Source organism: Canis lupus, chromosome 13 (genome assembly GCF_048164855.1).
Source record: "Canis lupus baileyi chromosome 13, mCanLup2.hap1, whole genome shotgun sequence".
Lineage (NCBI taxonomy): Eukaryota > Metazoa > Chordata > Mammalia > Carnivora > Canidae > Canis > Canis lupus.
The window spans coordinates 18,147,476-18,161,472 of NC_132850.1; the positions used below are offsets into that span (position 1 = coordinate 18,147,476).

Consider the following 13,997-nt stretch of genomic DNA (forward strand, 5'->3'; position numbering starts at 1 on the left):
TTTGCCTAGCACGGAGGAAGTAATGATAAATATTTGTTGAATGAATGAATATGTGAAGTGATAGGGGCAGGCAGCCCGTGAAATAAGGCTGGAAGGACAAGTTTGGCAGGTTGCACGGGGACGTGCATGCAGTGGCAAGGCTTCTGGGCTCCTCTGAGGTGCCCCTGGAAGATTCTGAAGCCTAACAGGGACGTGGCCAGGGCTCTGCTTCTGACAGATGAACCTGGCAGCGCCTACCGCACACACTTTGGATGGATGCAGGGGGGCCCCCACTTGGAGGTGGTTGCAGGCTGTCACCCATTTCCTGGATTGGGTCCCTTGTAATGCCCCCTGCCCTCTCCTTCTGATGTGTATCAAATAGACAAGAAAGACAAAGTCAAAGTTTTCTTCCCAGTACCAGCTCACGAAATACTCATGCTTGACCCTTCTGTGCCTCTCTTCGCTTTGCTCTGTGGAGATGATGCAGGAGCCAGCCCACAGCCTTGGAGCCGTGCTGTCAGAGAAGTATAACTTGAGCAGCAGATGTGATTTATAAATCTTAGTAGGGACGCCTGGGTGGCCCAGCGGTTGAGCATCTGCCTCGGGCCCAGGGTGTGATCCTGGGGTCCCGGGATCGAGTCCCACGTCGGGCTCCCTGCACAGAGCCTATTTCTCCCTCTGCCGGTGTCTCTGCCTCTCTTCTGTGTCTCATGAATAAATAAATAAAATCTTAAAAAAGAAAGTCAGACCTTATTCTTATAAAAAAAATAAAACAAAAAATAAAAATCTTCTAGTAGCCCTGTTACAAAGGTTAAAAAAAGAAAAAAAAGGTGAAAATAATCTATGAAAATTTTTATTTAACCCCCTAATATTTTTCATTTTAGGGAATGATTATGATTTATGATTATGATTTTCATTTAGTGAAGGATGACACACGATTACTAAGCTACGTCACTCTTATTTTGTGCTTCTCAGTTCAGACTAGCTATGTGGCAAACGTGCAATTGCCACATGCGGCTCACGGCTCCCTGACGGGGATAGTGCAGATCCAGATGGCTCTTCCCCTCAAGGAAAAGTCATGTCAAGCTGCCTGCTGTGAGGCCGGCTGGCTCTCAGGGAGGACCATGTGCGTATGCCACTTGGGCAAAACTTTATAAAGGCATCCCCTGCCCTGGGGCGCAGAGCGGGGAGGGTCAGGGCTCCAGGTTATGAACTCCTCCTGCTGACTTGCTGATTTCTAGCAATTATTTACCCTCCTGGTCCCATGGAGGGGTCAGCCCTGCCAGACCTGTGGTCCAGATGTCCTGGATGGAGCTAGGGCAGGGGAACTCATGAAATTTTCCCTCCCTTTCCCCTGAGGGGTTTAAACAGAACTTTTTGGATAGTGGTAACCAAGCCTAAAAGATTCCTCAGCTTAAACATTGATGGAGTGAGTCTTTGTTCTCGGTCTGGGTCTTGTCAAGTAAGGCTGCAGTCCAAGTGGATAGGCAGGCTCCTTGCAGGGCTTTTGAACTCTGTCCCCCAAACTGGGGGCAGCTCAGATGGGCAGTAGTGAAAGCCGGGAGTAGGAGGTGGCAGTGGGCACAGAGTGCAGGATGTGGATCAGATGGCTGTTGGACGGTGGGAGTTCTGAGATGCCCACTCTCCAAAGAGAGGCCCTGTGGCCCCGTCTCCCTGCTGCCACAATCCCACCGCAGGCTACTATCGCCCTGGTCGCTGGGCTGACCCCCTTCTAATGCAGAGCACGTGATGTCACTCCTGCTGCCTCCGGTGTCCCATCTTCCGCAGAGAAACAGCAAAGTCCTCCTGGATGGCTAGGGCCCTCTCTGATTTCATCCAGTTGTCCCTCCCCGACTTGCTCTTGCTGTGACACAGCCTTTGCATAGGCTGTTCTCTCTGCCTGGCATGCTTTTCTCTCCACATGACTCCCTCCTGCACCTTAGGTCAGGGATGTATGTGCTCGAACATCACCTCAGCGAGAAGCCTTCCCAGCCACCCTGTCTACAATCACAACCTTCTCCTACCTCCGAGCCCCTGGCCCTATTTTATTTCTTTTATTCTCTTAAGTTTCTTGGTAGTAATTACCACCTCGCAGCATGCTATGTATTTCTCTTACCTGTCTGGAATATTGTCTTTCTACTCCCCTAAAATGTAAGCTTCATGACCGAAGATCCGTGTCCCCCTCCAGCTCCTAAAATAGGCTTGGCATATAAGAGGTGCTTGGTGACTGCTTGTGGAGTAAATGGTGGAAAGCCCACTGGTTTTGGAGCTAGACTGACCTTGAAGTGTCAAGCCCCCGCTCCAGCTGTGCAACCTTAGAAAACCTGCTTAAACTCTATGTGTTTCAGCCTCTCCATTTGTAAAATGGGGAATTAGTATTAATAGTTGTGTGTATGAGATTAAATAATATAATTATAATCTTGATTAACTCCAGCAAACAGTTACCATTTCCCTTCTTTGTCTTCCCACCAGGTGTGCTAGAGACATAGTGGTGAGCAAAAGAGGTGCTGTCTCTGCTATCCTGAAGGGCAGCCTGGAGCATAAGAGGCATAGACTACTGTCTGCAGCTCTAGCCAACACACCCCACCCCTTCCCTGACCTCCGTGCTCCTTGAGTGACAACTGCCTCAGAGGGACATGTTTTGGAGCGTCTGCCCTGCTCACAATGACCACCTTCACGGCAGGGATGAACCCCAGCAACCAGGATTAATTTTTGTGACCCATCCCCTGGGTGTGGATAGAGGTGAGCCCCAGACTCAAGCAAGGCCAAAAGTACTTCTCATTTGTCATTTTAAAGTCGGACTAGAGATTCCATTTCAGCTTTGTGGTGTGTGCTAATAAGATGCTGAGGCATCTTCTGCTCCCCCAACTGGGAATGGAAACTGGTCTGCAGGGAGGATGAAAGAGAGAGAGGGGTGGCTCCAGCCAGGCCTTGGTTCAAGTTTCTCTTGAGGCCTGGTTGTATCTCTGTCCTGAGATTCCTGAGACACCCCCTGCCCCTCCCCCACAACCACACACACACACACACACACACACACACACACACACACCCTTGCCCGGCCCAGTGATAAACTTCCCCTTTGGGCTTAAACTGGCTGGAGTTGGGTTTCATTACTTGTAGCTAAAGAAAGGCATCCAGAGTTCTTCTGTTCAGAACTAGACTCTCGTAGTCCCAACTTCAATATATTTACTACATCAGTACACATAGGAAGTGCTAGGCGAGTCCTACACCTGCCACCCCTGCCAAATCCCAGCATGTGACACACACAGGATGATCAATACACACCAATTCTTGTCTGTGATTGGTCAACGTAGGTGATCAGGGAAGGTTAGTTCTTCCGGCTGCCTGGTGCATGGCAGGGTTACTTCCTTGTAAATCTGCCCCCCAGCCCAGCCCAGCTCTGGGGAGTCCTCATCTCAGGTGTGCTCAGAGCATAAGCAGGCCTTGGACCTCCGATGTTCTAGGGGAGCTGCCCCAAGAGACTTCAGGAAGAATGAACCCCATTCCTGGGTCTCACGTCCTTTTCTCTAAACTCTCACTACTCCAAATCCAGAGCAATGATTACAAGGGAGTCCTACCTGGAAGCACAGAGGTACCCAGGCCTCCCAGGGCCCCCAGGCACTTCCTGGGAGCAGCTGTTTGGTCATGCTCTGTGTAAAAAGCAGTGGGGAAAGGTAGATGCTAATGCTAGAACTCCTGTGGGGCAGGGTCTTCAGTGCAGGAGAACAGGCTGGCAGAGGAGGCTCAGCGGGGCAGCTCACGCTGCCTGACCACAGCGGATGCTGACTCCAGAAGAAGGGCAGGGGAGCCAATGGATGGCCGGAGGCCCAGAGAGAAAGCAATCCCCCAAAGCACCAGCTGTCACACCGTAAATGCATGAGTCCCCAGAGCTTAATAATGGACCCCAACCAGAAGCACAAACGTGGAGTCCATATGCCAAGGCCTAGCCACTTGGGTGACACGGGGTCCTGCAGGAGTGGGTGACCGTCAGGCCCACACTATCAATGAGGGATCAACCGGCTGCAGGGACCCTGTGAAGGGGGAGGTTCACTAGTGGGGTGGGAACCTCCCCATGGAGTCAGGAGGGAGGAGTCAGGGAGGTTTCTGCTACAGCAGCCACCCAGGCTGTGCCAGCCACCGGCTTGATGTAGGAACACAGAGGAAAAGGGAGACATCAACTGGTGGAGTTAAGCCCCACTTTGCGGTGCAAGTACCTGAGGTCTGCTTTGATTGCGGAGGCATCCACTTCAAAGACTTTCTCAAAAATCCCACTGCCAGCCAGTGAGTCTTCTCGATTTTAGAGATCTTGGTTGATTTTGGTAACGGACCCGGACCCGTTGAGCCACTGCCCCCACCTTCCTCCCCCTCACCTGTTAGATCCCACTCTTATGTTTTATTTTATTTTTTTTCCACTCTTATGTTTTAAATCCTGAGCCCACAAACTCTAGGCCCCCACACTCAACCCCAGTAGAGCCGTACCCCAAATAGGACTTGCTTCCTCTGCCTCCCCCCCCCCCCCACACCTTGCTGAGAGCCCCAGGTGTAATTTCCAGGTCCCCAAGTAATAAACCTTCCTTTCTTTCGAGGTTGCCTGATGGTGGTTGCTGCAGGGTGTCTTGGAATCCTAGTAAGAACCCCAAGGGTCAGTCCAGCCACAACACTGATTATTGGTAGGTGGAGACCTGCACAAAATGGTGAGATTTTTGCCAGCAAGAGGCCACCCCCATGCCCCCGTGGGCAGCTGAAAACACACCCTGTCTCCCGCTGGCTCCGGCTGCCAGATGCTGCTGGGACAGGGCTCTCCCCCGGCCAGAGCTCTTGCTCCCACTGCCCTCCCAGCAACTGGGCCACAGCTAGCCCCTGGCTTGGTTGAGCTTGGCTTGGGAGCTCCATTACTTCTGGTTTAGATTCTCCTGGCGTCGCACTCCCCTCCACCACCTGGCCTGGGGTTCTGGGGTTCTGTTCCGTGCTTCTCCAGGGCAGCCTCACAGGGGCTGGGATGTGGAGGCTGCTGGCGCCCCAAGTTGGGTGTGATCCTGGCCCCGGCGGGAGGAACCTGTGCCAGCTATTTCACCCTTTTGATTTCCTCACCTGTAACCTGAGGCCCATCTTTGTAGGTGAAATGTGAGGTCTTGATTCTAAGGCATTTTTAGGTTGGAAACCCTGTCATTTGAATGTTGCTGCATCCTACCATGGTGAATCCCCTTCTGGCCCCCGAAGAGCTCAAGTTTGCTCTGTGCCTGCCTTCTTCCCCAGGCTTTCTCCCTCTCCCTGTGCTAGGCTAACTCCCTTGGGGCTGAAGTCAGAAGAATTCACATCTCTGCACCTCCACTACCACCATCTGGGGCCCAGAAGCTGTCCTCTTACCTGTGGTTGGCCACAGTGTCCTCCCCACGGCCCCCAGCCTCCACTGTTGGGTGCCTCTACCAATGCTCCACCCAGACACCCAGCAGAACTTTAAAAACAGACACAGCACTTGCACCCACAGAACTGAGAGCCTTGGAGGAGAGGCAGCATCACACCATCAAATGGAAATGTCATAGTGAGGGTTATGAAGGAAACCAAATGGTGCGCATGATCTAGATGGTGGAGGGGGGATTGGGGACCATCTTCCTGAGGAAGTGGCATTTCAGCTACATCCATCTGAAGGATGAAATTGTGGGGACGAGAGCATTCCAGGCAGAGAAAATAGTATGTGGAACGACCCCGAGGCAGGGAGAACTTGACCCTTTATAGGAACTGAAAGGAAGCCAGTGCGGCAAGAGCCTGGGAGCAGAGAGCAGTGACTCTCAGGAGCTTTGCACGGGCCCCTGGACAGTGACAGATCTGCAATGCACCTTCACGACCCTGCAGGGAGGTCTGGTTCCACTAACCTCCCTGACCTCATTTCAAGTCCATTTCTTCTTCAGAGGCAAAGCCCAGAGGCTAGTTGGGAATGAGGGCTGTGTTCCGGCCCACCTGCCCCGCGTCATGAAGTAACGGGTTGTTGTCTCTGTGGTTGGATCAGAGGGTGCCTGAGTTTTTTTCCTGCTCCCCGGGCCTGGTGTCCTAGAGGGCACAGGACATGCTGGGTACACACCGGTCTGAGGTGGATGAGCTGGCCCCTGTGACAGGGTGTGGTCCCATCCCAGTGGCCCCCGAGGGAGCAGAGGGGCAGCAGGAAGCAGGGCCCAAGGGCAATGTGATCTCCGTGGTGACAGGCGGCCTTGGGCCTGGACAGGGACAAGCTGCGATGGCTTTGGATGAGCTGGAACCCCCCAGTCCTCAGGGTCCCCTCTTTCCCTACCCCCGTCTCTGGCTCCCTGGCTAAACAGAGAGTTGGACATGGTGATGGGCAAACATCTTTATTCTGACCATGTCCCAAGTTCTGCCAGGCAGGAGAAAAAGCTTGGTAGGGCCAGTGCTGTGGGGACCACAGGGACAGCACAGAGTTGGCCTGGGCGCAGAGGTGCCAGGCTCCCAGGGTACCTGCAGATGGCTCCCCAGGGGGGATCAGTTGGTCTGCACCTCAAAATCCACTTCTGACCGGACCAGGGAAGGAAGCCGAATTCCAGCAAGGGGGTGGAAGCCTGGGACCTGCTCCTGCTCTTGGATCTGGTCTCTGAGGCGTTGGATTTCCAGACGTTGCATTTCGATGATTCTCCCAGTTTCCTCTTGCTCATTCAGTCTCATGGTGGGCGCAGCACTGCACACGTCCTCGCTGGGCACTGGAAGGCACAGAGCAGGACTCCTGTGGGCCTGTTGCTGGACTGCCGTGAAGCTGTTTGGAAACCAGCTTGTCCCTCTTTTCCCCATCATCCCCAGATTTCTTGAGCACCTACTATGGGACAGACACTCAAGCCCAGACGCTAGGGAAAGAGACAGGCCGTATCACCATCTGGTGGAGATGGAGGAAGGAAGAGACACTCCAGAGTGGGAAAGCCTGTCTCCTGAGCCCCCCAGTCTGTCTGTCCCAGGCCTCCCCAGCAGGCCCTGCTCATTCCCCTGCTCCCCATTCCCCAAGCAGGGTGGTGCTCTCCTGCTGACCTAGGTTGGTGTCCAAACCCTGAGGAGGCACACCCCTCTCTACCCCTCCTGGGCTGGCCACTCACTCATGCCCCTTGAGGACCTTCCCCCAGCTCCATCCTCCTGTCTCAGGTGCTGCCATCATCCCACCCAATGCCAGTGTCCTCCAGGGTCCACGGCTCATCCTATTCCCTGGCCCCACTGGCTGAACTCTCAACACCCATGTCCTTGGCTTCCATGCCATGCTGGCACCCACTCTGTGGCTTCCCCTCCCTCCCGGCGCCAGGACCCCGCACCTTTACATCTCTGCTGTAGTGGCCCATCCTCCGTCTGCCATCTCTCTCACTGCCTTCTGCTCAAGTTATCTGTTCTTTGACTGAACGTGGATCTCTTATTCCTGGACAATTCTATTTTTTTTACCTACCAAGTGGGTTCCTTTTAGATTCACTCCCTATTCTGTGCAGTTAGACCCACAGTGGGGTCTCTTTGTCCATTTTCTTTTTCTTTGGCCATTTTCTTGAGAGCACGCTTGATACTCTAGATGCCTTTTCCTCCTGCCCCATGAGCCATGCATGGCCTGAACCTGAGGTTACCCAGTCACCTGGTGGCTCCATTCACACCTGGCCTGTTGTGTGCCACTGAAAAAAGTAACATATGAGATTCAAATTCTTGGTTTACAGCCCTAGGCAGACTTCCTGTCCATAGAGAACTCTCATGCCTCCCTTCTGGCTGTGTTTCTGAACTTCGGCCTGTACTCTAACTGCTCGCCCCAACTCTTTAAAGAAAATTAAGGTCAAATATAACATAAAATTTATCCTTTTACCATTTTAAAGTACAGAGTTTAGTAGTGTTAAGTGCATTTACACCGTTGTGCAATCTCCAGGACTCTGGCAAGAACACTCATGCCACCATTCTGTTTTGTGTCTCTAAGAACGTGACTGCTCTAGAAACTTCACATAAGTAGAATCATACGGTATTTGTCTTTTTGCGTCTGGTTTATTTCACTTAGTACCGTGTCCCCCGGGGTTCATCTGTGTTACCACATGTGTCAGAATCTTTCCTCTTTAGGGCTGGAATGTATTTTATTTCATGGATGTACTACATTTTGTTTATCCATTCATCTGGGGATGAACCATTGGGTTGCTTCTGCCTTTTGGCTACTGTGAATAACGCTGCTATCAACATGGGGGTACAAATATCTCTTGGAGACCCTATTTTCAGTTCTTTTGGGTATACGGCCAGAAGTGGAGTTTCTGGGTCATGTGGCAATCCTACTTTCGAGTTTTTTGAGAAATTGCCCTAGAGCGTGGCTGCAATGTTTTCCATTCCCACCAGCAGTGCACTAAGGTCTCATTTTCTCCAGATCCTGACCCATAATTTTCTGTTTATTTTGAGAGCAGCCATCCTAATTCCTGTGAGGTGGTATCTCATTGTGATTTTGATTTCATTTTCCTGATGATTAGTGATGTTGAGTGTCTTTTCATGTGCTTGTTGGTCATTTGTGTATCTTCTTTGGAGACATGTCTGTTCAAGCCCTTTGTCCATTTTTAAATCTGGTTGTTTCGTTGTTACTGTTGAGCTGTAGGAGTTTGTTACATATTCTAGACATTAACTCCTTATCACGTATATGATTTGCAAATATTTTCTCCCATCCCACAGGCTGCTCTTTTACTCTTGGTTGTGTCCTTTGATGCACGTGAGTTTTCAGTTTTTTGTGTAGTCAATTTTTCCTTTTGTTGCCTCTGCTTTTGGTGTCCCATTTAAGAAATTATTGCCAAATCCATCCTCTCCTCCACTCCTCACAGATGACATTACCACCACTTGGCTGCCAATCTGTGTCTTCAACTCCCAGTCAAGCTTCTCTCAGGAGAAGAGGGGTCTCTTCCCTACCCACTCCCAATCTCTTCCCTGTATATCAGAAGTTAACTCTAGAAAAGACCACATGTTGGAAGCCAAGGAAGAGAGTATTGCAAGGAGGAAGTTGTCAGCAATGCCCAGTGGCCAGCCTTGCCCTAGGCTTCTAATTGGTCTGAAGATGGGACCAGCATTCAGATTGACTGACATCCTACTCTTCCTAAGGGAAGTCTAGACCCTTCTCTTCTTGCCTATGCTCCTCTACTCTTCTTCTTTTTGGCAATTTCTAGGCTTTTGGTCTTTTAGTGTTTCTTCTTTCTCTAGCTCTTGACCCTTCATCCTCCTGCTGCTATTGGTTGCCCCTGATAACCATCCTCTCTGTCAAGCTGTGGCCTGGCCCTGGGAAGGTACAGCATTCCCAAGCCTAAAAGCCCATCCACCAGTGTCACATGCCTCTGCCCAGTTTCTGTTTGCTTTTCCACCTGCTCCCTTAGCTACTTCCTCTTTCCTGGTTACCAGCATAGTCTTTGGACTAAACTTAGTGCCCTCCCCATTGGCCTTTACACTTATCCAATTATTGTCTCATTGCCCAGGGAGATCCAACCTGTGTTTATGAGGCCACGGTCCTAAAGGTCCATACTAGACTGAACCTGGAAATATTCCAGCACTCAAAATTTTCCATCTTCTGCCCTGCCGCTGGCCATACCAACCCCTCGGTGCTTCACCAGGTGCTATAAGCATCTTGATGCAGATTGTGGCTTTAAGGTCCCCTCAGCTCTGCAATCCATGGGTGAAGTCAATGGACTGGGATGTCCTGGATGCAGAGTATCCTAACATGCAAGGAATAGGGAAGTCAGATACTGCAGAACTATAAGAAAGCTCAGGGTTGACACAGCTGCTGGCTGGTGGCTGACCTCCAGAAGCAGTTGTCTCCTGAAACATCCCTGGCCTGGGTGACACTGTCCATGAATGTTCTTAAGGGTGCAGCTCTGCTTCCTGAGACCAGTTCACACAGAAGATGGGCCAGTGGGCCCAATGTGGGGCTTTGGCACTTGTTTTCCCCGTCTTTCTCCTTCCTTGGTCTGAGCATCTTGAGGGTATGGGCTAGGCTTTTCCTGTTTCTTCTCTTCACTGCTCCAATTTTTTCTCATCCCTTTGATAATGACCTGCCAGCTCATCAGAGTTTGGTTCTGTCTTATAGGGTCCTCCCTTTGATGGTCCTTCTACCGTGTGCTGTGGTATATAAACCGTCCTGTCCTTTTCTCCATGGCTGTGCCATGTCAGTTCTCTCCTCATGGCCCCTTGGCTGTTGTCTCTCCCTTGTCAGTTCTCTCCTCCATGCCCCAGCCCACCCCCTACCTCCGTGTCCTATTGGTCCGTACTCTGCTCTGATCCTGCCATCTGCCAGAACTGGGCAATCTCTCCACATCCTGCCCACAAGCTTCTTTTGGGAGATTAAGTTCTGTTTTTCTTTTATTTTTTAAAGAGTGTGTTTGTTTGTTTGTTTGTTTGAGAGAGAGAGAGAGAGCACAATTGGGGGAGCTGCAGAGGGAGAGGGAGAAGCAGGACCCTGAGATCATGACCAGAGCCGAAGGTGCTTAACCGACTGAGCCATCCAGGGGCGCCTGAGTTCTGATTTTAAATGATGGGAAATAAGAATATGATTACTAATACATTTGCATTAATTTCTACTGTTTTATTTGCATTTTATGTTTGTGTCACTTTTTCCTTTTCTTTTTTGGTCTTTTCAGAATTTAGAGGGTTTTCCCCTTTACTCGTCTGGAAGGTGTATACACTCTTTCTTTCTTAATAGTTATCCTAAAAAGTTTAACAAGCATATTTAATTTAAAAGAGTGTAAAGTAAATCAATATTTTTACCTTCTGGCTAAACAATACAAGACTTAGAATGCTTTAGCTCTGAGTCCCCTGGTTAAATGCTCAGTATTTTAACTCTGTCTTGGTATTTGAGTCCACACTTTAGACCTTTTTTTTTTTTTTGTATTGGCTTATACAGTTGTTTAGATTCTACATATTTGCTTTTTCCTCACACATTGTTTCTTCTTGCATTAAGACTTTCCCTCTGGAATAATTTTTCTTCCTGATATATATTCTTTAAAATTTCCTTAAATGAGATTTTCTTGGTGAAAAATTCTCCCAGTTTTTGTTTATAAGAAAATTTTTTCATGTGTTTCACTGGTTACATAACTCTAAGCGACAGTTATTACCTCTTAGCACTCAGAAAGACACTATTTCATAATTTCTACATGGTTTATACTGTTGCTCTTGGGAAGTTAGGTATCAGCTGACTTGTTATTCCTCTATGTGCAATCTATCTGTTCCCTGGTTGCTTTTAACATCTCTGTCTTTGGTGTTCTGTAGTTTCGATATAGATTTCTTTTTATTTATCCTACTTGAGATCCACCGGCTTCCTAGACCTGATGATTGTCATCTTTCGTCAATTCTGAAAAACTTTCAGCTATTCTTTATCATAATGTTGCCTCTCCTCATCCTCTTTTTCTCAAGCTTCAGTTAGATATGAGTTAGGTTTTCCCATTCCATCTTCTTTGTCGTTTATTATACCTTTGTCCCTCTGGGCTGCAATCTGGGAAATTTCTTTGTTCTTTTAGTTCACAAAGTCTCCTTTCAGATACATCTAACCTATTGTTCAGTCTGTCCATTGAATCTAATTGCAATTTATGGTTTTCATTTCTAGGAATATTTTGGGTTCTTTTTTCAAATATACTTAGCCAATTTTGGGAGACTCTTATTTTGCCTTGTTTTCAAATTTCTCTTTTATTTCTTTAAACATATTAAATATTGTTATTTAGTAGTAACAAAACAGTAGTAGATAGTAGTAGGTTTCCTCCTGGATTTAGTGATTTTTGATTGTGAGTTCATGTTCCTTAGGATATTATCTATAGGAATTCTTTGACAACATTCTTAAAATGTGTTCTTCGATAGGAAATTTGCATTTGCTTCTGCTTGGGACCCAGAGATACTACTAGTTAAACTAAATCTTCAGCCAAGGTTTCTTTGAGCCACAAATTAAGTGTAAATTCTGGACTTGAACCTGCCTGAGTATGGGCTTTCAGTTAGCAGTTCTCAGGGAGAGATCTTTTCTCTTGTTTGTTTTTTCTTTCCTTCATCCAGAGCTAAGACAGACAGATATTTATCTCACTATCTCCCTCTGTAAGGTAGGTTTTCCTCTCTAGTTAGCTTATAGTTTCCCAATTTATTTTATCTTGATCTGACTCCATTGTTTCCTTCTTCCTTCCTTCTTTCCCTTCCTTTCCCTGTCTACATCTTTACCAACACTTGTAGTTTTTGTTGTTGTTGTTGTTTGATAATAGTCATCATAATGGGCATGAGGTAGTATCTTGCTATCGTTTCAGTGTGCATATTTCTGGGGTGCCTCGGTGGCTCAGTCATTTAAGCATCTGACTTGATTTCGGCTCCAGGTCATGATCTCAGGGTCATGAGACCAAGCTCTGTGCTGGACTCTGCGCTGGGCATTCTCTCTGTCCCTCCCTCTCCCTCTGCTCCTTCTCCTCCTCTTGTGTGCATATGCACACATATGTGCACACTCTCCCTCAAAACAAACAAAAATTGCATATATCTAATGATTTCTGCTCAGAATTTTTTTCATATGCATATTAGACATTTGTGTATTTTCTTTGGATAAATGTCTATTTAAGTCTTTTGCTCATCAAAAAAAATTTTTTTTTGGTTGCTGTTGAGTTGCAGGAATTTTTTGTTCATTCTGGATCTCAGTTCTTTATCAAATATATGATGTGCAAATATTTTCCTCCCATTGTATGGATTGCTTTTTCACTCTTGCTTAAAGTGTCCTTTGATGTATGAAAGTTTTAAATTTTGATGTAGTCCAATTTATTTATTTTTCCTTTTGTTGCCTGTGGTTTTGATGCCATACCTAAGAAATCATTGCCATATCCAATGTCATGAAGCTTTTCTCCTATATTTCTTCTATGAGTTTTATAGTTTTAGCTCTGACATTTAGGTCCTTGATCCATTTTGAGTTAATTTTTGTATATGAGGTATGGTCCAACTTCATTCTTTTGTATATGGGTATCCTGTTTTCCCAGCACCATTTACTGAAAAGATTGTCCTTTCCCCATTGAGTGGTCTTGGCACCCATGTTGAAAATCATTTGAAAAAAAAAAAAAAAGAAAGAAAATCATTTGACCATATATATGCAGGTTTATTTCTGGCCTTTCTACTCAATTCCATTGGTCTGTATATCTCTCTTTATATCAGTACCACACTGTTTCAATTACTATAGCTTTGCATTAAGTTTTGAAATCAGGAAGTGTGAGACCTCCAATTTTGTTCTTCTTTTCCAACGTTGTTTTGACTGGGATACCTTGAGATTCCACATGAATTTGAGGATGTATTTTCTATTTCCACAAAAAATCATTGAGATTTTCATAGGGATTGTACTATTAGTAGATTGTTTTGGGTAGTATTGACATCTTAACAGTATTGTCTTCTAAACATAAGATGTTTTCCATTTATTGGTATCTTAATTTTTTCAGCAATGTTTTATAGTTTTCAATGTACAAGTCTTTTGCCAGCTTGGGTAAATTTATTCCTGAGTATTTCTTCTTTTTGATGTTATTATAAATGCAATTGTTTTCTTAATTTAGTTTTTAAAGTGTTCATTGTTAGTATATAAAAATGTAACTTATTTTTGTCTATTGATTTTGTATCCTGCAATTGGGATTTTTTGGTCTTTTGCATGAAATTCCTCCCTATTTTCAGAAGTTTGAAGGATTTTTCCTTTGTTCTCTGGTCTTTGGATATTCCATGATGATGGACTTGATCCATCTATTTTTAGCCATTGTATTGGTTAGTAGGTAAATCTAACACCTTCTTAAAGTCTTTCCATTGTTTTCAGCCCCACCTTCACCCCTACTTCCTGAGATATGTTCTTCTGCTAATTCCAGAGACTTGGGAAGGTTCTGTAATGTACATTAGGTTTCTTCTAGGTTCCCCACTCCTGCCTTAGGAGTCTATGGAGCCAGTTACCACTTATCTGTTTTCCAGCTTTCAAAATTTTGCGTCTCTTTCGTGTTTTCTTTGATCATATGGTTTATTTATGCCATTTTAGTAGGCTTCTAATTAGCCATCTTTATTTAGAA

At 46.9% G+C, this 13,997-nt stretch overlaps 1 protein-coding gene across 4 annotated transcripts in view; it reads right to left on the bottom strand.

The window, feature by feature from the left end:
* Positions 1-6,307: 6,307 nt before the first annotated feature.
* CFAP57 (cilia and flagella associated protein 57) overlaps positions 6,308-13,997 on the bottom strand; it is a 74,027-nt gene continuing 66,337 nt past the window's right edge. For all 4 annotated transcript variants that reach the window (XM_072772622.1, XM_072772620.1, XM_072772621.1 and 1 more), the window contains one exon: positions 6,308-6,686. In XM_072772622.1, the coding sequence (XP_072628723.1) occupies positions 6,472-6,686 (215 nt within the window). In that variant the 3' untranslated portion in view covers positions 6,308-6,471. The remainder of the gene's footprint in view (positions 6,687-13,997) is intronic.